Source organism: Accipiter gentilis, chromosome 33 (assembly GCF_929443795.1).
Source record: "Accipiter gentilis chromosome 33, bAccGen1.1, whole genome shotgun sequence".
NCBI lineage: Eukaryota > Metazoa > Chordata > Aves > Accipitriformes > Accipitridae > Astur > Astur gentilis.
Genome location: NC_064912.1, coordinates 6,501,714 through 6,528,671, shown reverse-complemented (window position 1 = coordinate 6,528,671; position 26,958 = coordinate 6,501,714). Strand labels below are relative to the sequence as shown.

The 26,958-nt window shown below is 45.4% G+C and overlaps 1 protein-coding gene across 3 annotated transcripts in view; it reads left to right on the top strand.

Moving 5' to 3' along the window:
- CARHSP1 (calcium regulated heat stable protein 1) overlaps nucleotides 1–26,592 on the top strand; it is a 39,406-nt gene extending 12,814 nt beyond the window's left edge. For 2 of the 3 annotated variants that reach the window (XM_049791177.1, XM_049791178.1), the window contains exons 2-5: nucleotides 4,665–4,754; nucleotides 7,401–7,593; nucleotides 10,553–10,675; nucleotides 24,717–26,592. In XM_049791177.1, the coding sequence (XP_049647134.1) occupies nucleotides 7,421–7,593; nucleotides 10,553–10,675; nucleotides 24,717–24,879 (459 nt within the window). In that variant the 5' untranslated portion in view covers nucleotides 4,665–4,754; nucleotides 7,401–7,420 and the 3' untranslated portion in view covers nucleotides 24,880–26,592. Of the gene's footprint in view, nucleotides 1–4,664; nucleotides 4,765–7,400; nucleotides 7,594–10,552; nucleotides 10,676–24,716 lie in introns of all 3 variants that reach the window. The other variant, XM_049791176.1, reaches the window with a different exon arrangement.
- The last annotated feature ends 366 nt before the right edge of the window (nucleotides 26,593–26,958 follow it).

The window sequence follows — 26,958 nt, the reverse complement described above, 5'->3', positions numbered from 1 at the left end:
TGCTTCTGCTCCCAGCTCTGGTAGCGTGGGTGTTGCTGGCAGTGATTTTGCAAACAGCCGGACAGTGCTGTGACATTGTGTCACCGTGCTGCTACAGAAACCGCTGGGTTTGTAGACTGGCAGTTCGTGCAGAAAGCAGTTGGCAGACTGAAAGCAAGGCAGGATGCCTGGCATCACACCCCAGGCTTGTGCTGGCTCAGCGCGGTGATCCTGCTAGTCCGGGAGTGAGGACTGACAATCCGCCTGCAGCTGTGCCTTGGAGCGGCTCAGGTCTGGGCCGTTAGGTGCCCCAGCAGCACATGGATGGGTGTCACAGCTCGTCCCTACTGCGGTGGCTCCCACCTGGTCCCGCCGTGTTTGGACGGCGCGAGGCTGCCGAGTCCTGCCCAGGCGCAGGCAATCGGTGCAGGGGCTGATGTGCAGGTCTGTCTCCCAGACTTGCTGCGAGCATGGTGCTCTGTAACCTGCAGATTTCCATGGGCGAGGAAATGAAGCCGTACGCACAATCTTTAGACTTGTTGTGGGCTTACATTTCAGGTAAGGTTACACCTCCGCTATACAGTGCGTCTTGGCGCTGGGGATGCCTGCGCTCGCCCCGTGGGAGTGGGTTTCGGTGCACAGGACAGGCTAATGCCGTGCGGGTGGCAGCTCCAGTGCAGAGCACAGCTCAGTCCCTTCCAGCCCTTAGCCTTGGCAATGCTATGGGCCCACTCTTCACAACACCGCAGACTTTTCCCCCCTGCTGATCAGGCAGGGTTTCCCAGAGCTGCTGCGACAGCACTTTTCCCTTGCTGTTTCCATGCCCTTCTCATGCTGTTCTCATGGCCTTGTGCCTGCAGCCATCATAGCGGGGGCATGGCGGTTGCTTGTGAGAATCCCCACTCTTCCTGCTGTCCCTGCCTTGTGGATTTGGTTTGTACTAGAGATAACCAAAGCAAAGTCAACAGCATTGCAGGTGACAGTCATTTAAATACTTGATGACATTAGCCAATAATACATGTGCACAAGAACTTAAGTCACTCGGCAACACTTGCACCTGACTAACATGAACTAATTACCACTATCATCTTCATCCTTGCTTGGGAATTGCTCCCAGAGGAGGATGCTTGCCTGGGACCTGTCATTGCTTGTCCAAGCTTGCCATAAGCTGGGGAGAGTTTTCCATCTCTCTTAATCTGATCTTTAAACAAAAAGAGTTAGAGAAGTGAGATTCTGTAAGCAGGCTGAAGTGTTGGACTTGTGCTGTGAGAGAGTGTGAGGGGAGGTGTGCTGGTCTCGGGACAGCTGAGTGCTCTTCCCGGCTTGGTGACTGCTGCCCAGCATTGTCCCGAGGAAGTTACCTTACCGCTGGGTGCTACTGTGTTCTGCTCCCACTGAAATACTTTTTGACAAGATCTAGGATGAAATATGGTCCTGCTCATGTTATTGTGCATACTCTCCCTTTGGGCAAATCCTAGTGAGCGCTATCACCTGTGGCAGCCAACACACTACAGCTGGTTATGGCCTCCTGTGTTTGCTTACAGGTGAAGGACTGTGGTTAACTCTCTTCTGTGCAATTGGGACAAGAAGTTTATGCACAGCAAATACTGGATTTCCAGTGAGAGAGGATCTTGATTCCTGTGTATTTTTGATAGAATGAGCTACAGGGTATCACCATATATCCTTCAGTATAACCATAAACCAGCTGAAACATCTACCTAATCTAACTATCCACTCTGTTCCTTAACCTGAATGCATTTTTTTAAGTGCATCTGGCAGCTTACATGAACAGTGGAAAATACAGGACTGTAAGAAGTCCTCATCTTTCTCAATATACTTTATCAACACATATATAGGCTGCTGGTGGCTTGGTTCCCCTCCCGCCCCTTTCTGTGGTCTCCGCTGTGCAGGGCTGGTCTGTGCTGCTCAGGCAGCATTGCTGTTAGACGCAGCAGACTGCTCACTAGAGGAGCAGAAGGGCAGCCAAAGCATTTGGGGAAAAGGTGTTCACTGCTGAGACTGCTTGGAAGTAGCTGTTGCTGCTTAAACTCAACCCTGTTTTAATCCAAATTAATTTGTATGCACAGACAAGCAATAGGAATTTTCCTTGTTGTATTTTGCTTACCTTATAATTAGGCTTTTACTGGACATGGGGACGGTTGGGCAATGTCCTGGTCTCCATTAACTGCCAAATCACTGCAGTGTGTGGGCACTCCTCTGCAGCCTCTAAGAGCGTAATGTTTATACTGTAATCCTCTGTGTTGACATGTCACGTGCATGTTGCAACTCCTCTGAGTTTCAGTGTTAATTGAAATACCAGTATTAATTGCAGAAGGTTAGTCATGCAAACTAAGCTGGAAGGTGGAGCTTTCCGAACCAGCTGTTTTGTAATTGTGTGTGTTTTGTAAGTGCTTAACTCTGTGACGCAGGGTGCTGTGATGCTCTGCGACGCTGGGATCCTTGCATACGCTGGGGTCCGAGTGCCAGAAAGTGCTTTGGAAAGAAACTGCGGGTGGGAGCAAGTGCTGTGACCTGGTGCTCGGGTGCCTTGGAGAGGTGCCAGGGAGCTGGGAGCTGCTTTAGAGGAACTGGGGGCACCCTTGGGAGCCAAGCACCCCCCAGTTTCTTTCCTTCATCAGGGCAAGGTAATGCGGGGAGTAGAGGTCCTGCTGCCTTCACTCTCTGAGTAGATGAGAGCAAAGGACATACTGCTGGGAAAGGGTGCTTTGAAGCAGAATTGGTCTCTGTAGTGTTCACTGTGTACCACGGAGCTGTGTTTTTTCTCTTGCTGAAAAGAGCTTGTAGCTGTCAGCAGAAGAGCAGGCAAAGCTCAGGGGTTTATCTGCATGGCTTCCTTAGAGAAGGAAAGAAATGCAGCTGTGTGGAATTAATTTGGAAACCAGTACATTTAATGGTGAGTCACTCAAAAAGAGTTCTTCATGTTTCTAAATCCAAGGAAAGCCCAGAAAACAATTTTTCAGATGTCCACATTCCTTTTAGAGGTTGAAATGAAAGAGCTAACTTCCAGCAAAACCCAGCTGAAAGCAGCTGCTCTCGGGGTACAGAAACCTTGCTCTCTCTTTGAGGAAAGGTCTGGTTTTCCAGGCATATGTGGCCAGTGCTGTCCTGTTCATAGACCATCATGGTACCTACCTTCTGAAAGCAGCTCTTCATTTCCAGGCTAAGGAGGCTAGAAAGAGCTTTTTCTCTGCGCTGGAGCGCTGAAGCATGCAGAGCAACTTTTCCTGGCTATGAGCTCTGTGCCTGCTGGATGTGTTGCAATGTCTGTTGTGTGAAAAAGAAACTGTTCATAGAGATTTCCTGGAGTCTGTCACCCTACCCTACCCATTTTGACTTTTTTTCCAGGCACCTCCTTTAATTAAAAGTGAGACTAGATTTCTGTGGTAGTGTTGTGCTGGTCAGAATACATAACTTCCCCCAAACTGCTATTTTTAGGGTATTTTTAGAGGTATGGGCTAGACTTCAGAGTAGAAAAAGAATGTATAGATATATAGAGAAATGACGGTGGTGTTTACATACCCCCAACCTTAATTACTTACATAGATTTTTTTTGGGGGTAGTATTTTGTGGAGAATATCAGAAATTTCTCCTGCATGTATGACAAAACACAGAGTGCAGGTCACCTGTTACAGATGACATTTTGGGTCTCTTTGTGTGCACATTGGCCGATTGTTCTGAAAAAAAGTATGGTAAAAAAGTATTTTTTATTTCAAATGTTAAATAAGTCTATTGTGTTTTGTTTTATTTATATTTTAGTTTGGTGTATACTTACAGTCTAAAAAAAAAAAAGACATTGGTGAAAGATAAATGATGTATGTTGAAATATGGGCAGATTTAAGGGTAATGTGGCACATGGTTGGAGTTTCCTAAAGAGTCTGAAAATATCACCACCTTGCATCATGTTACATTCATTCTGTAAATATCCGAAGGCCAATATTTTGCTGGCTCAGGGAGAAGAGAGGTACTGTCTGTATTGTCCTTCATCTCTGTTGTAGCTGGAATCTCACGCTGCTGGGTTTTTCTGCTGCTGTGAAGTACTGGTTGCCTTCACAAGGCACAGCAAGTAGAATGCTTGTGGGGAGCTCGGGGCAGGGTGCTCCGTTAGCGCGGTCTGGGGTTCCTGCGGTGCCATCCTTGCCACAGGGAAGTGGAGAGCGGTGGCTGGACTGGAGGGACGGGGAAAACTAGTGGAAACGGGCTGAGAGGTGGTGAGCTCGTGAGCGATGTAAGAAGGTAGGTTTGTGCGGCTAGTCACAAAGAGGGGAAGGTGTTTGTGGCTGCTGAGGAAGGGCTGGTAGGCAGCGCTCTGAATCCCAGGGGTGATTCTTGACTTGCGGAGGGTCGGTTCAGAACCCAGGATGACACCTGCAAAGCACCGTTGAAGACTGCCAGTAACTGCATTTGGAAGGCAAACTTTTGCGCACAGGAAGGCTGGGAGGGCTGGGGGTGTGGGGTTTTGGTTTGAGGGTTTGCCGTAGGCTTCCTGCGTAGACACTGCCCAGCCTCGGGTTGCCCCTGGCTGCATGTGCGAGTGGGGGTAGCGTTTCTGCTCCTTCAAGAGTGCTACCAATGGAAATGCGTTAATCCCTGGGTGAACGATGTCAAGACAGTGGCCGCACCAGGACAAACTGAAATGGCTAAACTCCACCTTTGTCTTCAAACAGGTTCAGATGAAGTGATCTGCTCTGAGCAAGCTGAGGAGAGGTTCGCAAGAGGCAGGAGCTGCTGTCATCTCGCTGTATGCAGTGCACACGGTAAAACTTGGTAATTCAGTGTCCAATCCTTTTTGTTGCATCCAATTTTTATGATTGTTGGAGAAGCCTAAGAGGCAAATGGATGTGCCGGTGCACCTGCACGTGCAATGGTACAACATACATGCCAATATAGACTGTTGCCGAGCTGTAGTGTAGCCACAGGCTTCCTACTGCTGCTTGTTTGCATCCCCTCCTTTTCTGAGCTGTACTGGCTGTGAGGGGTGTGAAGTCGAGCGTAGCTGCTCCGGGCTGCCTCCAGCTACATGCATTTGTGTAGCGGCTCTCACCGAGCTCTGGTCACAATTTAGGACTTGTGTAATAGAAATTATGAGAGTTGAGGCCATTCATATACTTTGACCGTGGGCAGAGAACAAAAAGGGTATTTGTACAGTGAAATGGCACTGAATGTTCTACAGCACTGTTTTATTTTATGTTTACAGAGCAGAGGGCACAAAAACAACATAAATGGGAACAATAACGTACGGTAGCACGCTTCTAACTCCATTTAGCCTTCTTTATTTTTAAATATTTTTGTGGTTCATCTGTCTTTTAAAGAAAGGAGGGAAAATTCTCCTGCCTCTCTACCCTTGTTTGAGGAAGGGGACGGGCAGTACTTTGTGGCTGGCTCTGCTGTATTGCTGTGGATGGGTGAATAGCTCTGCATTTTGCTTGTCACCTGACAAGCTGGTTTATATTTAGATTAGGAGAGAAAGCGTGCGATTCTGAAAGCTGTGTTTTCACTTGTGCAAAGGCCAGACCATGCGTGCTGAGTTATCAGAATGAGGTTTTAATTGTTTGCTCTTATTTTTCCTGTGACTTATTAGAGTTATAGTCCTACTATGTCAAATATGCATTCCTTGAAAGCAAGGCACCCGAAGGAGAGGTCTTTCAAAATCTGAGGAGATTTCCTCAGTACCAACCAGCACAGCGGGTCTCTTTGGAGGAAGAGGAAGTTTGGAAAATCCTGTCCCTTTGGTGTTATCCTCTCCATCTCAGCTGAACACCATGCCATGACGCTGGGCAGGGCATTAGCTCATTAGTGGTGAACGCCATCCAAATTTGAAATGCCAGCCATAAAGCTGTGGTTTTGTTTTCAGCTGAGTTGTTGCTCTTGAGAACAGTGTGGAAAGCTCAAGCTGGTACATGAGGGAACATGACTATCCACTTCTACCTTCTCAGCACCCTGAGCAATTAAACACAAAAGCCTTTGTTCCCTGGTGACTTCATTCTTAAGAGGCCTTTTTAATTTTAGTCCTTAGTTTCGGGAAGAAATAATGGGAATTTGTCATTGACAAGAAGGCTGCATCTCTCGGATGTCATCTGAAGGATCTGCTCCATAATTCATGGGCTGGGGAGTGTGGGTGTCAAAAGGAGGGTGCATAATAGATATGAGAGATTTCAGTTTAGTGAAACTATTGGTCTGAAATGCAGTTTTTCTTGTCTTCATGGTATTTGCTTGACCCAGATCACCACACTTTTTGCTAACTCATCCAGATATCCAGATATTTGTAGGTTTTCTTAAGTAAGAGTGTGGTGGGTTATTGGTTGTTTTTGTACAGCTTACTCCCCTTCCAATGCGGACAGTAATACCAGAGCAGTGCTGATTGATTTCTCTTTCTGTCACTGCTGTACCTGTAAGCCATGCATTTGTGTATGTAGAAGGGCTGCTGCTTCTTATCAGTCCTTCTCTTTCCATGGATTCTGTGAGTTTTGCTTGTTATGTGACACGTGTATTGCTGTTGGTGTGCTGAGAAAGGGACCTTCTCCCTCCTCTGTTGTAGGATGTGAATAAGAGCAAATTAACTTGGGCTGCTGGGGGTCTGAAAGCAAATGTGGACTATTGGCTTCCTAGTTGCTGGAAAATTGTAACAGACTCAACCTGCCAAAAGGGACTGCTGGGTCTGCCAGATCTTTACAGGCTAGAGGGGTCATCTCCTTGCAGTTAGCCACTGCCTGCCAGCGTTGTCCATGTTCCTGTCCTTAGCAGAGTAAATTAACTGTCTGAGTCTGTCTGAAGTGAATTAAGGAACACTCATATGATTTTCTTCTTGCAGTCAAGCTGAAGGTGTTACAAGCTCTGACAGAGCTGTGCTAAAAGCTGAGCAGCAGCAATGAAGTTAGCATCGGCGATTGCACTGCGAAACTAGCTTCCAGCAGTGGAGGTGCAGCCTTTATTTCAGCATTTCTTCTTCTAGTGTTTCTTTCTTGCAACGTGTTTGTGTGCAGATGCGGGAGGTTTCTCTGTGCTGTCAGTGGTCAAACCCCATCTGTCTGGGAGCTGCATGGGGCACACTTACACCTAGTGTTGGGGCTGAGCTCTGCTTCAGAAGCCATTGCTTGTGAGTGAGGCAGGAGTAAACAAGCACAACTTGGTTGTGGAGTAATATGTTTTCAGTGGAGCTTCCTGGTACAGCTTACAAAAGCCGTGAGATTTAAAAATCAATAAACTTAAAAAAACAAAAACAAAAAAACCAACAAACCACCAACGAACTCACTGACACTGAGCGGGGGCTTTTGGTGCAACTGCGTCCACATGTACGTCTGCAGGAAGTGAGTCGTATTCTTACAAAATCATCAGCTGAAGAATTAGTGACTCTTATGACAATTACCATTTTGGGCTAAGTGCAGATCTCTTCCTCTCTCTAGGCTTTTCTCAGGCATCAGGAATGTCTTCTGAGCCCACTTCATCCACCTCACAGCAGTCCCCCACCTCTCCACCCTCACCTGGTTCTCTCCATCTGCCTGAAAACCGCAGGGCGAGAGATCGCTCTCCGTCGCCCATGAGAGGGTACCTCATCCCCAGTCCACTGCCCACCCGACGGACCAGGACGTTTTCAGCGTGAGTACTGGGAAACCTGCATTTCATAGACAACAACCAAACGATTGCCTTTGGGCAGAATGACTGGCCCCTTCCAAGGTGAAGGGAGTCAGGGCGGGGGTGGCGGGTGTATCTGGAAGGTGCTTTGGTATTTTACTGTTATCTCTTCTCCAATACATTCTGATGCCACTAGACTTTTAGTCCAAATCACCTGTAGTTTTTCAATGCTCTGCATAAAGGATGTTCAAAGTCTTTTCCACTCTTTAAGACCAGAGTTTTACAGGGAGGGGAAAATACACTGAGATTTTTCAAAACAGTTTCTTGTCTGAAGCTTTGCTTTGCTTCAGACACTGGGTTGCGGCTCTCGGGACCAGCTCCTGTTAGTGTTTCTTCATCAGCTCCACCTCCTCTTTTGGCATGACCTCTCTTCTCACCACCCCTGAAGCACTGGACCAGACCTCACTGAAGGTTTTATTTCTTTGACTCCTGACACCTATGCTGCCATCAGCCAGGTTACATTTTAGGGATGGTTCATGACCCTGTCACTTTTCAGAGGACTTGTTTCCTTTTCCTGTTCAGCTTTCATATCTCCATCTTCAGATTGCTCAAATAGACCTGTAAAAGAATATGTTGGGTTTCAAGGTTATGAACCCTGGTCTCCTTGAATCTGTAAGATTATATGAGGTTTTCACTAAAATGAGATGAGGTTTGTTGCTATTTGTAGTCACTTGAGGTAGTGATCCTACAGCAGAGCTGGCTTTACCCGTGTTGTTTTCTCCTCCTTGGAGCCCCCTGCCCGAAGGGGACTCCTCCACAGCGCAGCAGCAGAGGATGGTGTTGCAAGGGTTGGCCACTGCAAAAAATTCCCAGTGCCTATGATGGGCCTCCCAGTGAGGTGCTGACCTGCAGAAGGCAATGTGGGCTTCTTTGGTAATCTCAGTGGCCTTTGAATTGGGGTCTGAGAGTGTAACATGAAGCTGTGGTCAATCCATTGCACTTAGGCCACAGTCTTGCAGTTACTTCTGTGTAAAGGAAGTCTGGCAGTGCTGAGTAAAACACTGTGGAAGTAAGATCTCAAACCCACAGCTAGCCTATTTTGTGTCACTGAATCTAGTTGGCATGCTTTTTCCTTTTTGCTTCTTGCAGTGTTACCCGGCTCTTTTCTTCAAGAGTTATCCATGCAGATTTAAAGAGCATCAATCTCAATGATGCTTTGTATCATTACTTATGTATTCAAAAGGAAGCAAAAAAGAACAGCAGCAGCAGAAGAATTTATATGTTGTCAGTTCCAAAAGCCTTCAAATGCCCTAAACTTTGTAATGGAAGTAGATTGCTAAAAGGAACATAATTGACTTGATAATTGGGATTGCCCTTGAAAAGCAATTCCAAGCTAGTTTGCCTCAGTACTATGTTAATAATGAACTCTTTGTAATTCTTCTCAGCTGTTAATGCTAGTCTGGTTCTTACAAAAGTAAAGAATTTGTTATTTGGCTTCCACAGTTCTTTAATCATTAATTAGTGTAGGAATCATGCTGTATTTGTTTGCCCTGAAAATCAAAATAGGTTTAAACTTTTTTTTTTAGTGTCCTCTTTAAGCAAGAGGAGCTCTAGGTGAGCTCTGGCCCCACAGTCGTATAGAAAAGATGAATGTGACAGACATTGGCTTAATATTCGGTGGGATTGTTTAATTTTGGTTCATTGCAAGTGTGGGGCCTTATCCCCCACAGTCCTTTATCTCCTTGAAAGATGCAATTGAGCTTTAATGGCTTATTTAGGGCAGTGAGTGCTTTTTTGTGTAACAGGCACTTGTGGCATCAGGTGCGTTGACAGCTTTATAGGGCTGGAAATGAAGTGATTTAATGGAGATTTCTTCTTTCTTTAACACTTTCAGCTGTACTTCTTTAGTGTTAGTTTGCCTTAAGGAACAGAGCCATTACCACATTTTTAAATTATTTTATTTAGACTTCAGTAAACTTTTAAACACTTGGGAAAGTGATGCCACAATTGCTATGATTCGTGTAACCAGATGGCAACACGATCACTTACTGGATTTGAAGAATCGCACCAAAATCCTCTTATAACTTGGAAGCAACCTACTAGATAGTCATGTCATGAGAAGGTCCTGATCTAGTAACTCTTCTGTGTAAACCCTGTAAGATGTCTAAACCAGTTGGCTTCATTAATGAAAGTATCCGAGTGAGTTTGGATCTCTGGAGATTCAGCTCAGCATATTTGACGGGGAAAAGGATTTAATCACACAGTTTTCAGGATGTCATAGTTCATGCAAGTTGTTTTTCTTGATGGCAGTAAGTCACCCTAAAGGTTTGTCTTCAAATCTGTCTTGTTTTAAAATACAGGTCCCATGACAGTGGAGGAGGAGATCAGTCTTGAGTCTTGGTGTTATGCACCTCAGTTAGGCTTCATAGCCTGCTGGAGTCACTTGGAAGTGAAATACTGACTTCACTGGATCCTAGTCTGGCAGGATAATGATACACGTGCATGCAGAAGGGGTGTGTGTATATGTATATACATACATGTGTACACATTTATACATGTCTATGCATTGCATTCTCTTGATGATACCTGCACACACTTACTGTTAAATTTATGAAAGCACATACAACACCTAGGTGCACGCTGGTACTCCTGAACTCATGAAAGGTGTAAGATACTTACATTTAGTATAGCGTCCAAAAGAAAATTTGGCAGGGTGATACAGCGGATGGATTCAGGATGGCAACTGATAGATTATAATGCTAGCAAACATCTTCATCATCTTTATCTCCCTTAAAAAGGCTACAGGCAAAACGTGCAGTGTATGAAACTGAGTATTAAGCAGTTGCTACAGAGGGGTATACTCACTGGGAGTGAGTATTTGGACCATTGTGCCCATTTGCTTGGTGTGCTCTGGCTGACACACCTGGAAGCTGTCACATCCACGCTCAGCAATGAATTGCTCTTTTTGTGCTTTCTTTTGCAGAACCGTCAGAGCATCAGAGGGCCCCATCTACAAAGGTGTCTGTAAATGCTTCTGTCGCTCCAAAGGCCATGGCTTCATTACCCCTGCAGATGGAGGGCCCGACATCTTCGTACACATCTCCGAGTAAGTTGTCTGGGTGGCTGAGGAAGGCTGGAGCTTTGGTTTGCCTTAATTACTGAATGCTTTTGACACTTCAGATACAAGAATAGCTTATAATCTGTCACCCTTACCTTAGCAAAGAGGAGTTATGCTGATGTTACTGGCAGCGATAGATTATGCTGTTGAGTTAAAAACTAGAAGATGATCCTGTCAAATCTCTTAGAGTAAGCTTTGCAGTTTCACCCAGACCCAGAAACTTGCATTTACCTGAAGCAGATCATCTATGCAGTATCCAGTTTTAAAGATTTGTAACACTGAAAATTCACTACTTTTACTTTGCACTGCTTGTACCATTATTAAACTAAAGGTTAATTACCTGTACTGTTAAGAAAATTTATTACTTCCTTGAATTTATCTAGCTTCAGTTTCAAGCAGTATATAGCTAAAGCTTTCTCTATTAAAGGGCTCATTAGTACCTCCACTTTTTTGCCTTGAACACACTGAGAACCATCGCTTCTGAATCTACCTTTTGATAAACTAAACAGATGAAGCTTTTCAAGTCCCTCACTGAGCATTTTCTCCAGTCTAAAACAGTTTTTCCACTCTCTCTTCTAAGTGTGCTGTAGAATTTAAGTATCATTTTAAAACAACAGAGTGCACACATACTTTCAGTGTATGGAGACAAAATCTCCTCCAGACTCCTGCCCTGTTTCTGTTTCTGTACATGCCATAATCGCATTAGCCCACTCATCCCTAGTCTTTTGCCGAGTTGCTTATCTGCTCTGACCTCGGCGTCCTTTGCAGCGTCAGTTTGGTGCAGTCCCAGATACGGTCTGGCGTCTGTTTGCATTCCTTGTTCCTAGATGTACGACTTCATATTTAGTTGCACTGCAGCATACCTTACTTGAATAGGCCCTGCCTGCCAAGGGGTCCAGATCGTGCTCCATGACTGCACTGTCTTTGTTATTTATTGCTTGGCTAACCTGCAAGGTTTAATAGACAGTTTTTTATTTGGTTCTAGATTGAGATGTTGACCACCATTGGGGCTGAAACTGGTCTCTGAGGGTGTGTTTTAAGATTGCTCAATGTTTATTCTCTAATAACCTCTTTTAGATCTATCACCAGTTTTTAGTCTACATACTGTTTACAGTACTGAAGCTGTTTAATCCTTATTTGTTGTTTGGAGTGGTTATCCAGTGATAAGTCAACAAAAGCCTTACCAAAGTTATTTACATTGCCCCAACTATCTTTCCTGCTTATGTGTGTAGCACGTGTCCTTGGAGAAGGAAGACATTGGCCTTCTTCCAGTTTTCTGAAATGTTTCTGCCGGATGTGTGTTGCCAAGCTGAAGCTTTTTAGGACTCGTGGGCGCAAATGGGCTGAGTGGTCTGACTTACGTGTTCAACCCAAGGAAATGTTATTTAATATCTTCTTTTACTGTCATCTGATAGAAGTGCACAATTTCTCCTTGTTTCCTGAATAACTTAAAAATAACATTTCTTATATCAGAATTTAAAAATTTTACTGTGACCATCTAGTCTGACTTATACAGGTACTGATCAGCAAGGGTTTAGTTAAAACAGCCCTCTCACAGAAACATGAATTCTCAGCCTGCTAACGAATTCTTTTTAAAGAACTGTCTATTTTCAGTCCTGTGTTTTTCTTCTACATTTTCTCTTCCAATTAGTTCAGCAAAATTTTCTAAAGTTCATGTGAAATTAACCCTTTCAAAACCCTAGAGATAACTCTTCGATTGGGTCTGCCATTTGACTGTACAAAATGTGAACTAAACTTTCAGGTGTTCCCCAGTTCCTATCCTATGGCCCAGCACATCTTCCTGACTGGGCCCAAACCTCAGTACTTGCTTCTGGGAGCACTAACTGCTCCTACCCTGAATCCCCTTCCAATCAGCTATATTTCTTAGAAACTCCAGTGATTTTTTTTTTTTTTTTCTTCTGTTTGGCTCTTTAAGACTCCCATATGTCTCTTATACTGAAATCTTCTATGACATTATGAAAAACATTTTTTCGTCTGCTGTGATTTTGGTGGTCTGTGCAAGAGGCCCCCTCTCACAGGAGTCCCATCTCATGGGCTGTGCTAGTTGGTGTATTGATCCCGTATGCTTTCAAAATGCTTTGACTGTGAGCCATCAATAAACTGCATTTGAGTAATTGCGCCCTGAATGTGGTGTGCCACCCTCCTCTTTCTTCCATGCACTCAATCTATCCTTAAAACAATATCAAATGAGTCACCGAGTTTGTAAAAGTTCACGGGCAACCACACTTCTTGAGGTATTTCCAGCATGTCTATTTTGCTGATACGTGTCCAGTTCTCTGCCTGCTTTCGCCCTCACCCAGCCGTGCCCTCAGACCACCCCGCACAGGAGAGCTGGAGCAGATAAAGGATGGAAGGAGGAGATCCACTGCATGGGCAGGGGGTGACGGGCTCTGGCCCGCTCAGGTACAACCTTCGGCCTGAGCTCCGGCTTCCCAGGTCTCAATTTAGTGCCCTACCTGCTGGACCAGGCTGCGTCTCTTCATTTTCAGTTACTTCATTTCAGTCTAATGCTCACACAGGTGGGGAACTGTCTCTGTGTGCCATGCTGCAGTACGCTGCAGTCTTTCTCCAGTATGGCAGCTCTCTTCAGTTTTTACTGTAGATGAGAAGATTGGAGGGGACCTCCTCTACCCTGTCTGCTGCTGGATGGCACCTGTGCCTTTCTGGCTGAGATGGGTTGACCCTGGCTGAACACCAGGTGCCCACCAAAGCCGTTCTATCACTCCCCCATCCTCAGCTGGACAGGGGAGAGAAAATATAACAAAAGGCTCGCGGGTCGAGATAAGGACAGGAGAGATCATTCACTATTACCGTCACGGGCAAAACAGACTCATTTTGCAAAATTAACTCAATTTATTACAAATCAACCAGAGCAAGGTAATGAGAAATAAAACGAAATCTCAGAACACCTTCCCACCACCCCTCCGTTCTTCCCGGGCACAACTTCACTCCCGGATTTCACCACCAAGCCCCCCCAGCGGCACAGGGGGACAGGGATGGGGTTTATGGTCATCACACGTTATTTTCTGCCGCTTCACCTCCTCAGGACGAGGGCTCATCACACTCTTCCCCTGCTCCAGCGTGGGGCCCACCCACGGGAGACAGTCCTCCACGAACTCCTCCAACGTGGGCCATTCCCACGGGCTGCAGTTCTTCACGAACTGCTCCAGCATGGGTCCATTCCACGGTGTGCAGTCCTTCAGGAGCACACTGCTCCAGCGCGGGTCCCCCACGGGGTCACAAGTCCTGCCAGAAAGCCTGCTCCGTGGGCTCCTCTCTCCACAGATCCGCGGGTCCTGCCAGGAACCTGCTCCAGCGTGGGGTTCCCACGGGGTCACAGCCTCCTTTGGGAACCCACCTGCTCCGGCGTGGGGTCCTCCACGGGCTGCAGGTGGAGATCTGCTCCACCGTGGACCTCCCTGGGCTGCAGGGGGACAGCCTGCCTCACCAGGGTCTTCACCACGGGCTGCAGGGGAATCTTCGCTCCGGCGCCTGGAGCATCTCCTCCCCTCCTTCTGCACTGACCTTGGTGTCCGCAGGCTTGTTTCTCTTACATGTTCTCACTCCTCACTCCGGCGGCTGTTTTTCCTATGTCCCAACTTTTTTTCCTTCTTAAAAATGTTATCACAGAGGCGTTACCACTATCGCTGATTGGCTCGGCCTTGGCCGGCGGCGGGTCCGTCTTAGAGCTGGCTGGTCTGGGCTTACTCTCTCTCGAACACAGGGAAGCTTCCAGCAGCTTCTTACAGAAGCCACCCCTGTAACCCCCCCCACTACCAAAATCTTGCCACACAAAACCAATACACTGGCAAATGCTTTACCCAATGCACTCTTAACAGTTCGAGTACCGGGGATCCACTGCCTCCCTGGGTGATCTCTTCCAATCAACAGACCTGGCTCTTAATTGTTTCTGATATTTAACTGACATGTCCCTTGCTTTCAGTATGGCCCTTCACTCTTCCTTCTGTCTCCACAGGAGGTAAATAGTGCCTTTCCTCTTTAAGCCTATCATTTATGTGTTCAAAGACTGTTTTCCTTGCTCTTTCAGAAATATTTCAGCAAGGTTAGTCCATACAAATTTTTTAGGACCGAAGGATGTGCTTTATGCAACCTTTCTAGGCTCGGTTCTGCTCCTTTGAAGCCAGCGGGTTTTTTTCTATTGAACCAGGACTGGGCCACTGTTTTACATGTTTCTTATGTAGATACTGTCTCAGAACTTAAAATCAAAAATAGCTGATGTTTCTGCCTCAACCTGTTAGTAAAAAGTGCTATTATTGAAGTACTGAAGGTTTCAGCACATTGTGTTCTTTAATTACTCTGAGTGTATTTGAATTGTTGGAAACACGTTTTAGTGCTAGAGGGTGATGGTATCACTGTCTTGATTCTGATGCAAGGCAGCACTGGAAAGAAAAATTAATAATGCCTTTCAGTTTATTTCACAGTGACTTAGAAATATTGCTCTTCATTAATGGCAATTGCTTATTGCAGCAGCATTCTGTAACCATCACTGTGGCTCAGGGGACTCCACTGACTCTGGTTTGCATAGTGTGAGTTTTGAGATACTGATTAGTTTATTATGTATTCTTTTCTACCTATTTTACTCAGTTAAACCTGAATGTGAAAGACACATCAATCTGTTTACTGTCTCAGAGCGGTATAGGCATCTACTTGTGAAATGAAAGAGGATTGTTTCTCCTGAATAAGTTCTGCCTGAAAGCTAGGATTTCAGGAATGTGGATAAAATGGTACGCCAGCTTGGATTCAGCAAGATTGACTGTTCCTCTGTGTTCATGACTAAGCTGTGATGATTAGTGAAGGTTTTGAACATTGGGACCAGCTGCCTATCTTGCAGATTAATGATTTTAAACATGAAATTTTAATTTGAGGAATTAGATTTTTTTTCTTCCCTAAGCTTTGGGGAGCTGTAAGGTTACACTTCAATGAAAATGTCTTCCATAAAATGGAATGTCTGTTTCCCATAGCTTTCCATTTATTTTTGTAAGATAATAACACTTAGCATGGCGTTTCCATTTTCATAAGTGAGCATTAGCCTAAAAACAAGGTCAAATATATATGGCATTCAAAAGCTTCTTCACTTGGCATCAGCAAGATTTTAAATTTCAGCATTTGTGCGAGAGTTTAAGGTGAATGTGGGCATGTGGACATGTTTTATGAGGGGAACTTGCAGCAAAGCTGTGTTACTGTGAGGTTGGACTTGTCAGGTGTGGGTGGATATACAGTAAAGAAATGCCAGTTTGAAACGCAGGTTTTAAAGGTGTTTTTTGTCTGCGTGGCTTTGTTTTAACGAGCGGCTCTGAAGACCGCAGAGTAGATCTGGTTTGGGTTTGGATAACAGTTGTGTGGAGCCAGTCCTTTTTAACTGACTAGGTACAAATGTGCAAAACTGTACGATTGACCAGGGCAGCCTGCAGTTCTCTGGAAAAGCTGACGCTGGTGGGTGGTAGCGTTTCCTTTTGGGCGGCGGGTAGAGGCTCGGTGGCAGCTCTGGTGACAGTCACCGCAGGTGGGAGCCGCTTCCCGGCAGCGCTCGTGGCACCTTGTGTCAGTCCGTGGGTAAAGCATCTGTGGCTGAGACCCTGTACCACGACTGCAACACCGTCGGTGCCAGTCCGTGGGTAAAGCATCTGTGGCCGAGACCCTGTACCACGACTGCAACACCGTCGGTGCTCGAGGTGGCCAGATTAAAGCCAGCTCATGCACGCAGGCTGGAGGCGCTGTTCCTGCCCGCGGACGCGCGACTTGGCCTGCCGCACCCCTGCTGCCCAGCCGAAGGCGCTGGCCATAAGCTCACTGCTGCTTTCTGCGTTCCATGCGCAGCGAGTCCTGCTTCCTTGTGTTTACTGGAAATGCTTCTCAAGTTGGTATAAACAATTGTACTAGGGAAACGTTATGGCTTGTTGAATGTGGTGAGGTTCTGTTTTTCTCAGTTTAATACTTCGCCCTTCTCCAGAACAGAAAACAAAATGTGCTCGCTAGTAGTGAGTGTAAAACCCTAGCTGGCAAGCATGGGGATGGAGGAGTTGCTGAGATGGTAATTCCAGATAATGGCTCTGGAAAGCTGGAAGGAAAGGCAAATTCATTTGCCTGGAGTGAAATTTTTAAAAAGCCCTTAATTACGTTTTTAAGTGCGACATGTACTGTTAATGCTTTCATTTCCACCAGCCTGTATCATCATCCACTGTCAGCAAACTGATGGTGTTACTGTAGCATCAGTGCCGAGAACTGTATCCTTCTCGATATCTTACCTCCTCTGCTGTTGTTTTATAGCAGGAATAAGTCAGGTCTCTCAAATATGAGCCGGTTTGGTTGTTACTGAAGTGTAATGGCTCTGGTGGCCTCAGTTTCGCTCTCTTGCCGCTCTGCCTATACACGTGGCACGTTTCCGGAGAGCAGACGGGGAATCCCTGCAGTGCCGGCTCTTGAGGTCCCCTGCCCAGTGCTGGAGGTGGCTGCCCGTACAGACAGGTTCGTAGCAGCTCCCCTTCCAAAGGGGGGTCCTGAGGGGTGGGGGGGGGGTGGGGGGTGGGCGCCTGTAGCAGCAGATCAAATGATGTGCTTTAGAGCACTGCATAAGAATCCCACTCTTCTGCTTTCCCAGTGTATTTGGGAGTGGGCTCATGATGGGTACTGGTTTACCCTCTGGGCTTTTGCATTTGATTGAGACTTGGCCTGAAGCCTGTGTACCTGCAAGGGCAAGACAAGGAGGTAGTTTACCAGACAGCAGTGATGAATGAATGACCACACTCTTGGTTTTTTTTTAAAGATTTTATTTTGCAAAAGCAGCTGATTTAATGGAACAGAAAAAAGCGTGCAGTGCTTGTGGGTTTTCTGCAGTTTGCTAGTACTTGGCTCTGAAGGGGAAAGTGCTGCATTGCAGAGAGGCCTTCAGGCTGTCCTTCAGGCTGGATTCCTGACCCCATGCTTAATGAAGGCTTTGGAGAATTGATGCTATACTTCCCCTGGGACGTTGACACGCAGCACCCTCGGGTCTCTGGAGGTTGCTGTGCTTTGCTTGTGCGTTGTGTTGTGATCTCAGGAGATGATGCTTATAGTGCCTGTAACTGAGGAGTACTGAACAGAACAGAAGTTGTCTCTCGATGGGCTTCCAGGTGGAGATACAGTCCCATTCTGCTGTTGCATCTCGGTTTCTGGCTATGCTGGAGATGTACTATCAGCCACGTCTTCCTGCAGGGAGGAATCCAGCTCCATCCCTGCTGCTATCCTGCTGCATTGAGGAGCTGGCTTTGAGCTTTTCACGTCCATGGAGAGATTGTCTTTTCGTGCTCCTTTCTTTCCTCTGATTTTTCTGCCAGATCACTATGTTTAATGAAAAGCATTAATGCAACATCTCTTCGTCTGGCTCTTCTGTGATGCTGTTCTTCTGGTGGAGTGTAACAATATGGGTTGGAAATTAACTGATAATTATAAACAAACTGATAGCTGAATCTGAGCTGAGAGAAGGACCCTTTCTGGACTTTCTGCCTCTTCTGTGAACTAGCAGTGAACAGTTTCTTCTGGCTGCAACCGACTGCTCTGGGGCTGCTGGGAAGCCAAATCTGAGCTTTCTGATTTCCTTCAAAATACTTGAAGTGCTTGATGACTTATCTGCTTTGGGCTGCACACTTCCTTCCTGATGTGCTGCCGTTCTGGTGCCTTGCTGCATCTGTTGAAATGTCTGAAACAAGTAGATTATCTGGGGTGGGGAGGAGAGGCAGCAGAATACCAGATCTTACTTGAGAGGGCTTTGGAAATGAATAGAATATGGACAGCCTTTTCCTAATGGTTCCCCACACCCCCCCAGTTGCCTCAGAAAACTCGCATTGCAGTGGTGCGTGGAGGACAGCCAGCTTGCTGTGGTCATGATTGTAGCAAAACCTTCCAAGAATCTCCACCTAAATGACAGAAACTGTAATAGGTCAAAGCCAAGACTTATACTCTACCTGCAAGCCAGGCAGTGGGCATTGAAGACGACTGTGGCCACCCGAGGGTGGAGGTTCTTTGTGGTTAGTGAGCACAGAACATAACTGCCCTGGGCTTTGGTGTCCAGATGCAAACAGCAGGTTTTATTGTGACAGGATCCAAGTTGGATGCTTGCAGGAACAGGCATCTTCTGTACCTCTGACCGAGTCTGCGTAGGTATCCTTGGAAAGCTCTGCCTCTTGTGATCACCAGTTTCTTCCTCATAGTGCCTGGTGTGCTGCCCGGTGTTGAACTAGCTGCTGAAAGTGGATATAGAGCCATAACTAACCCTGAACGTGGATTCAATAACCACGACTAGAAATCTCAGTAGAGAACTGGGCAAGAAAACGATGCATCTGCTGTACCGGGAGGGAAGCACAACTTCTGTCCTAGACAAGGCAGCTCCTGGGAAGATCTCTCTGCAGTGGCAGAGACCAGGCCAGTCCCGTAGCAGAGACCTTGGATATTAACAGCTGGGGTTCTTCGGTTTTTGGACCCCTTTGACACTTCCCTGTCCCAGCTACGAGCGTGACTGGTGGGCAAGAGGCAGCCCTGCTTCTGCTTTGCCTGCCAGCCAGCTTGATAAGGTCATTGCTGGCTTTGCTGATGCATTCTGGAGCTGTCAGCTTACCCTGGGACTGCATGGGAGGGCGTTCAGGATTATAGTAATTCATAAGAGTTCATTACTCTGTTGCGTCCTGCTGTTCAATAAAAATATGGGTTTCCTAGGAGGTGTGTTGAGGTGTTAAATAAGCTTTAAGAAGGCCACAAGATAATACAGCTCATAGATCCGTGGGAAGCAGCTACGTGGCGTGATCGGTGGTAGCCTTGTTGACCAGCAAGGCTCTGAAAACTTGCTCAAAAATGTTTCCATGTAACTTAGTCTTTGTCCCAAGAGGTTTTACTAGAGCCCTGGAATATGAATAGCAGCTGTGAGAAGGAAGAACTAGAATGTTCCTTATTTAGGTAATTTCCTTATAACCTCCCAGTTCCCTAAAAATAGAGCAGGATAAAATGCTCCACTGTACCAGACTGGTGCTGAGCTGGGAAATGGGAGTTGCTGGATAATCTAAAACTCACTCTATTGTGTCTCACTCTGACACTAACATCAGGAAAGCGTTTCCTATTTTTAGCTTAATTTGTTGAAGCGTCTTAAAGTTCCTGGATACATAGATATCCATTATTTTGAACAGAACATGCATACCAGTCTCTTAAATAGCAGTGAAAATCTCAATTTTCCTCTAGATCAACATTTAATATATAGTTAGGGTGAAAGTAAAAAATACAGATCTAAAAATATTTAATCAGTGTATAACATTAAAAAAGTCCATGTTTAACTTCCTCTACCAAATCATCCAGGTAACTTCTATTGTGTATAGAGTGGCTGTTATAGGCTACATCTGTTCCAAGATCTCTGTTTACTTTCTCTGATCTTTTCCAGTTCATTTCCCTCTCGGCGCTTAAGGCAATTGCTTCCTAACGGAGGACCTTCCTGGCGCTTTGTGTAGGGCTCTGCCTCCAGCGCCATACCGTCTCATCATCTTTCAAGTGCCATTATATTGTTCTTTCCTGACACCACCAGAAGTACTGCACAATCTGAATGTTGTTTATTCCTGCTTCTAAGCATCACCTAGTGATAACAATGCTGGAGTTAGTGTGCATCTATCCCAGAAGCAGCATTTGGTGGGCAAACGCTGTGCTGGGAAGTGTTCACAAATAGGTTTATTCCGGCTGCAAACCAAGACCATTGTCCTCTCACTTTTCCTGTGCACTGGGGGCAATAAGTTAATAGTCCTGTATCTGTGGGAGAAAAGTTTAAAGGCCAAAAGCAGAAAATGAAATTTGAGCTGTGCAAAGGACAGGCCTGGTCTTGATGAGGTAAGGTCACCTCAACAAGCAAGGAAAGAAAGAAGACAAACTAGGGGATGAGAAGAAGCCATGTTGGGGTTGAATGAGGCTTTATCACAAGCTTCAATCTTTTGTAGTGTCAGTTTGGGTAAGGAAAGAAACCAAGAAAGGATCTGATGCTCTCAGCATAATACTTGGAACTGTAAGAAGTGTGTTCTAGTGGAGAAGAGTGTACCTTTCTGCGTAATGCTTAGGGCTGTGGAGGTTTTGAGGTTAATGTAATCTGTTTAGTAGAAGGAACAGGAGTAATTAACCTCATGATTTGAGTGTAAGAAATCTGGGTCAGCAAATGGTTTGATCTGGTGGTGGTTTTTTTGGTTTGTTGGGTTTTCTTGACCCTGTGCAGACCAGGGGCTGTAGGTGGTACCCCAAATGGTCATCTAACAAGTGCTGAGGGATGCAGTGGCTTTCAGTGATAGCTGAGAGTGTGTCCTCCAGTCTGGGCTTGTCCCTTTGCTTCTCCTGTCCCTGGCTTCAGCCTGTCATACATTAGGCATACAGTTTCTGTGCGTGTACCGATTCACTTGTTCTTAATCTCTTGGAAAAATTTGGTTACCAGTACACCTACAACCACTTTCTTACCAGAACCTATCCTGGTATATATTCATATTTCAATTTTAAACCAAACTCACCCAAAAAACCACCCATGTTTTTTAGCACTCAAGCTGTACTTCTTCCACACTTGAAGATTCAAGTGATATCTAATTTATCTCTGTTTTTCAGGAGCTTAAAACCCTGCCTTTGTGTATTGGCACATCTTTGGTTCTTCAGGAGACAGTGTGAATCCGCTTTACTTCTACATTAAGCATACCTACTGATACCTCTTGCGTATTTCAAATGTTTATTTTGCTAACTGCATCTCATCCTGTTTTACAGCAGCTTTTAACGAACATGTAAAGTTCCTGTTCATTAAAAAAGCTTTCAGCCAAACATGAGATCCCTTCCTGGGCAGGGTATCCGTTTCATTTGATGCCTGCAAAGTGGTGACTCTGAGCTCACCGCTTGCTGTGCGTGTTCATCTTCTGTGCAGGAATCAAAGGCAATACCAGGGGCTGTGGAGTGGGTGGCTGTAATGTCAAGAGGAGATGCTGCTTTAGTTCCAGCCTGATGTAACTGCTCTGCCTGTGCTCCCTGAAACACTGTCCGCAGCTGGTCCTGGTGCTCGAGGCCACGTGAAGAAACATGTTTCATTATGACTTGTTCCAGTGGCTCAGCTGTACTTGAGTCAGCGTAGACTTTATGCTTCGGCTCGTATTGTCTACGTTCATTACGTCTGAGCTGGGAAATGTTTCTGCTCACTGTGTTTTGCCAGTCCCGTGTTCCTCTGCATGGATAAAAGGTCTGTGCTGTATTGCCTTCCACCGAAAGATGCTGCCTTGCTCAGGTGGGACTGACATCCTGCATGGGTTGTGTTGTGAGTTACTGCTTACAGCAATGTGGTTTTAGCTCAATAGCAACCGTTTTTTTGGCAACAAGGGATCATTCAAGAGATTCAAGTGGGAAAGATTATGTAATTTTTTTACAGGGCATTCCTGTTTTCACCTGTGGTTTGACCCTCTCCTGTGTCTCTTCTTGGGGCTTCATGTCCACTTGTCAGGCTCTGAGACAGTACAAGTAGCATCTTCTCATCCTTGCTTGAAATCCTCTGTTTCAAAGTCAGAGTAAACTGCAGAGAATTTGGTGGCAAATTCCTTTGGCAGTAAAAAAGGTAAACTAATCTCTGCTCCTGAAAGGACAGTACATATTGGGTATGCAACCCCTTCACACCTGAAGAAATCTTAAACCTGTTAGAAATGGGAGAAGTGGAGTATAAATGAAGGCAATCACTGAAGAGGACAGCCACAGCAAGAGTCTAGATGTGGGAGCTTGAGCATAGTCTGTCCGGTGTGATACAGGGCTGGGCTGACAGGTTGGCCTGGAGACTTTGGAAGTAAATAAAGGTCAGTCGGATCGGCCTGCGTGGGGAGGAAAGGGCTGTCAGGTCTGATGAAGGAGGCTTTGTCTTTACTTTTCTGTAAATATTTTTTCTGTCTTCAATTTACTGCCACGTTCCCAGGCACTGCTCTGAAGAGTTCAGCTTACGACATGCCCTCTTGGGTTTGATTACCGCAGTCACAGGCAGTTCTGGAGTAGGGGTTTAGCCCAGGGAAATAAAGTCTGAAAGCCGAGTGTTTCAAGTCACAGGCCTTGGGAATGCCTTTAACTCCTCATAGCAGGTTTTAGATCCATATTTAGATAAAGGAGTATTTTCAATATGGTGTTGATACAATCAGTTAGCAAACAATGACTTTTCTTCCAAATTTTCCCATGGGAGAAGTTTATAATTCATGGGTCAGTTTTCGCTTCCCTTGTACATGCCTGCTTACCCTGTCTCACCCCTGAGCACAGGCTGCTTCTGCTCAGCCGCAGCCCGACGCAGCAGCCGCTCCCTGAGCAGCAGTCGCGATGCTTCGGAGCAGTCCTTGCAAGGGGAAGGGTGGGGCAGAGGCAGTGCGGGAGATGAAGCTGAAGAAGTTTTGCAGAACTGGGGGGAGAAGCAAAATCTGGTGTGAAGCTACAACTGGCAGCAATGGCCAGTGTATTTACCTCCTATCAGTCCCGCTGGTCTTTCCTGCAATAGGAAAGCTGTAACAATAATGGGCCACAAGATGAGAGTGGATACGAAGGGCACTGCTGAAATCTTAGATCCCTGCAATTAACAGAAACATTTGCAGGGTAAAATTCCTGGGTGGTGTGAGTATGCTCTCCCAGTATGCTCTCAGCAAAGGTAAATAACAAACCCAGAATTCTGGTCTGTGCAGAATTTCTGACCTAGAAGACTTTTATCTTTTTTTTCTCTTGAACCCAAATCTTACCCCCAGTGTAACATGAGTACACAAGCAAGTCAGACCAATTAGGCATCCAGTAGAATTTCTAATTAGTGTTTATCTGCTCACGAACACAAATGCTCCTGAGAAGCACTGAAAAACCCCCTCAAACCACAAGAAATCTAGAGCCTAGGTTGTCAGAGAAGGGGAACCTGAGCATGGGATTGTGTAGGTATATTTAAAGAAGGGTGAAGTAGCATCCTTTCTACTGTCAGAGAATCACGGTAATGCAGGTTAGAAGGCAACTCTGCCTGTCTTCATTGGCACATGCTGGTATTTAATTAAAAAGCTCTGATCTTGAACACAGTGGTAGAGGTGAGAAAAGCTGTTACCCTCCGTAGTTCTCTTGTTCATCAGTACATCGTTCTGAACAGAAGATGACAGTCCTTTTGCTGTTTCCCACTCTTTCCAGATAAGGGCTCGCATGCAGCAACAAATGCACGGTGCGGGTCCTCCAGCATCCCATGTTGGCATGCTGGTAGAGGCTAGGTAGGAGCGAGTGACTCTTGGAAATCTTCTGAAGTGCTGGATGCTGGAGGAGAGTTTCGGTGGCATAACACATTAGGGTCACAGAACTCTCTTTTTTTCACAGCAAGTAATTTTGAAATACTTGACACCGTGTCTTACTTGGGCTTCTCTCTCTCTTTTTTTTTTTTTTTTTTTTTTTTTTTTTTTTTTTTTTTATACCACAGACAAACTGTGTTATGGTGGAGTAACCTAAAGGTAAAATCAATGACTGCAGTAGTACAGTCCTTCTTTAAAAAAAAAAGAAAGAAAAAAACCCCCAACAACCAAACTTCAAAAGCTTAAGTGAGAGGAGGAGGAAAAAAAAAAAAAAAAAAAAAGGATCAACTTCCTATAGTTTAAAAAACCAAATCCCCAAACGAGGTACCAAACAGTGTCAGCCCTGCCCTCTAGTGCTCCAACCGAGTAAGAGGTTGTTGAATGGTTCACAGCAATGTTGTCTAAGGCTGGGCTCACCTGATTATTTTTTTAAGTTATATTAGAGTGTGGATTCTTTTTGTTTGTTTGTTTGTTTTTCTAGGGGGGTCGTGGTGTTTATAGTGTTTTCATAGGATTTTGCTGCAAGACAACCAAAATCAACCTCAGGCTTTGGTGGGTAATGGGGTCTATTAAAAAACCTTAAGTATCTTGAGCATCTAAGATAATCATTATGATAAAAGTTTAAATAAGCTGCAAAAGAGTAAGAGTGTTTGTGTGATTTATGATTAACCGAAGTGTCCTCTCCACAGTATCGAAGGCGAGTATGTTCCCGTGGCAGGCGACGAGGTCACTTACAAGATGTGCACCATCCCTCCGAAGAACGAGAAGCTTCAGGCGGTGGAGGTGGTGATTACCCATCTAGCTCCTGGAACCAAGCACGAGACCTGGTCGGGGCATGTCGTCAGCTCCTGAGGTGTCCCAGAGGGAGCGTGGCTGCTGCCTGCATGGTCACCGCTCAACAACTGGCTGCAGGGGACCTGTCCTAAGAATATTCTACGTGTTGTGTGGGAGGAAATACTGCATTGTCAATAAATCAGACGCAGGCCAAAATTACCATTTTCATAGCTGGCCTGAAAAAAAAAAAAGGCAATTCAAATGCTAATGAAAAAAATCTAGTGTAATGTGTTTACAAAAAATATATTTTAAAGAGACCTAGTTTGTGTGCTTGGTGGAGGAGGGGAGGTTTGGTTTTTCTTTTATCTTGTGAGCTGATTGCCCAGGGGAATTGGGGAGAGGTTTGAAGGAGAGCTCTTCTAGCGCAGATGGCCGTAGCGGAGACACGACTCCGAGGCCCTGGAGGTGCGCGAGCGCTGCGTTCCCTTGAGCTGCTCTTCTGTAAGCGTTGGGAGTACACTCATTGCTGATAACAGTGCCTGAATGCCTTGGCTTGAGAGAGAGAGGTGTTCATTGCTGTGATTTGTTTTCCTCGTGGAAGGAAGTTCACGAACAGAGCAGCTGCTGCAGGGTGGAAAATCTCCATCTGGTGGTTACGCTCCGATGGCCACGGCTGGGTGCCCTTCAGGTCCATCATTTGCAAATAGCATATCTGCGTATGTGTGGAATATTGTGGTTTTAAAGCCCGGATTGTTTGTGAATTTACTTAGGTGCCTTGATGGTTGATTAGCAACAGATTTTATAGGCCAGTATTAAAAAACAACCAAAACCAAACCAAAATGTAAAAAATTTGCTTCAAGGTAAGTGGTAGAAAGCTGTAGAGTAGTGGATACTTCATAGCCTCTGACTGTGCCTGAATTTAGACAAAGCTGAAGATTACCTTCTCGATTACATATAGTTGAATGTCTGCCATGGTAATTCACTGGGCAGGCAGAATAACTGTACTTCTGAAAAGCAAGTTATATGCTATTCAGATGACAGTCTATAAAATACTGTGCGAGTTACTTAACAGGCTCAGCTGTCACGGTGGAGTAGATTCTCCAGCTGTTTCCCTGGAAAACTTGCTTGGTAGGATGTGGTATGGTCACCCTTGCCCTGACTCTTCTCTGCCTGCAAGATTTCATGTAGTTGTAGTGCGACTACATTAATCCTGTTCCTATTTGCCTTCCACCTTTTTTTCAAATGAAGCGTTTTTCTCTTTTATGTTCCTAACAGTGGATTTTTATTGACTTTGCAAATAAAAAAAGTAAAAAAGATTACATGATACTCTTCTGTTAGTTGTGTGAAACAGTATAACTTCAGTTGCCTATTAGTAGTCTTGACAGTAGGCGCTCGCTGTCATGAAATGTCTTAAGACTCTGTCACAGGAGACGATCTGTTCCGAGGTCTGACTGGGAGAGACCACAGGTGTATGGAGGTTAGTAACTGCTGTCATGACTTGTTTTACCTTAGCTGTACCTGTATTACACTATAGTGTATGGTAATGACCAGCCTGTAGTGGGGTTTTGGGGTTTTGTTTGCTTTTTATTAACCATAAGACTTGTGGCGAACTTAACACTATCCAGTTTGTTGGAATATCACACGCTGTTTCCTTTACAATAAATGTGACCATTATAATGCTTTAATAGATGTCTTCAGTCTGCTTTCTGCATAGTCGGCATTGAAGATGATTACCGTTAGAGACGGAGGAGAACGCACATGCCTTGCATATGCACACCTGTATGATGATATTTAAAAGTTTTTTAAAAAGTGTTGTAACATCAACTGACTGGCATTACCAGAACAATTAGGGAGTAATTTAGCAATTTTTCTAGCTGCTTAATAGCTTAGTGTATAATATATACTACTACTTGTGTAAATACATTTATTGTCATTATACAATATTTAGTATTGGTTATTATTTATATTAGCATATAGTAAGGGGAACAGGGAGATATAGCACAGCCTGGTCATTTCAGCTGAAACTTGGGGGAGGAAGGCCAGAACATCTCAAAGGGGCTCCCAAGACAGAGCAGCCACTCTTCAAACACGTTGCAGCAAAGCTTTACCCAGGCTTCAGGGGATGGGGTCCAAGCAGGGGCTGCTGAAGGCAGGAAC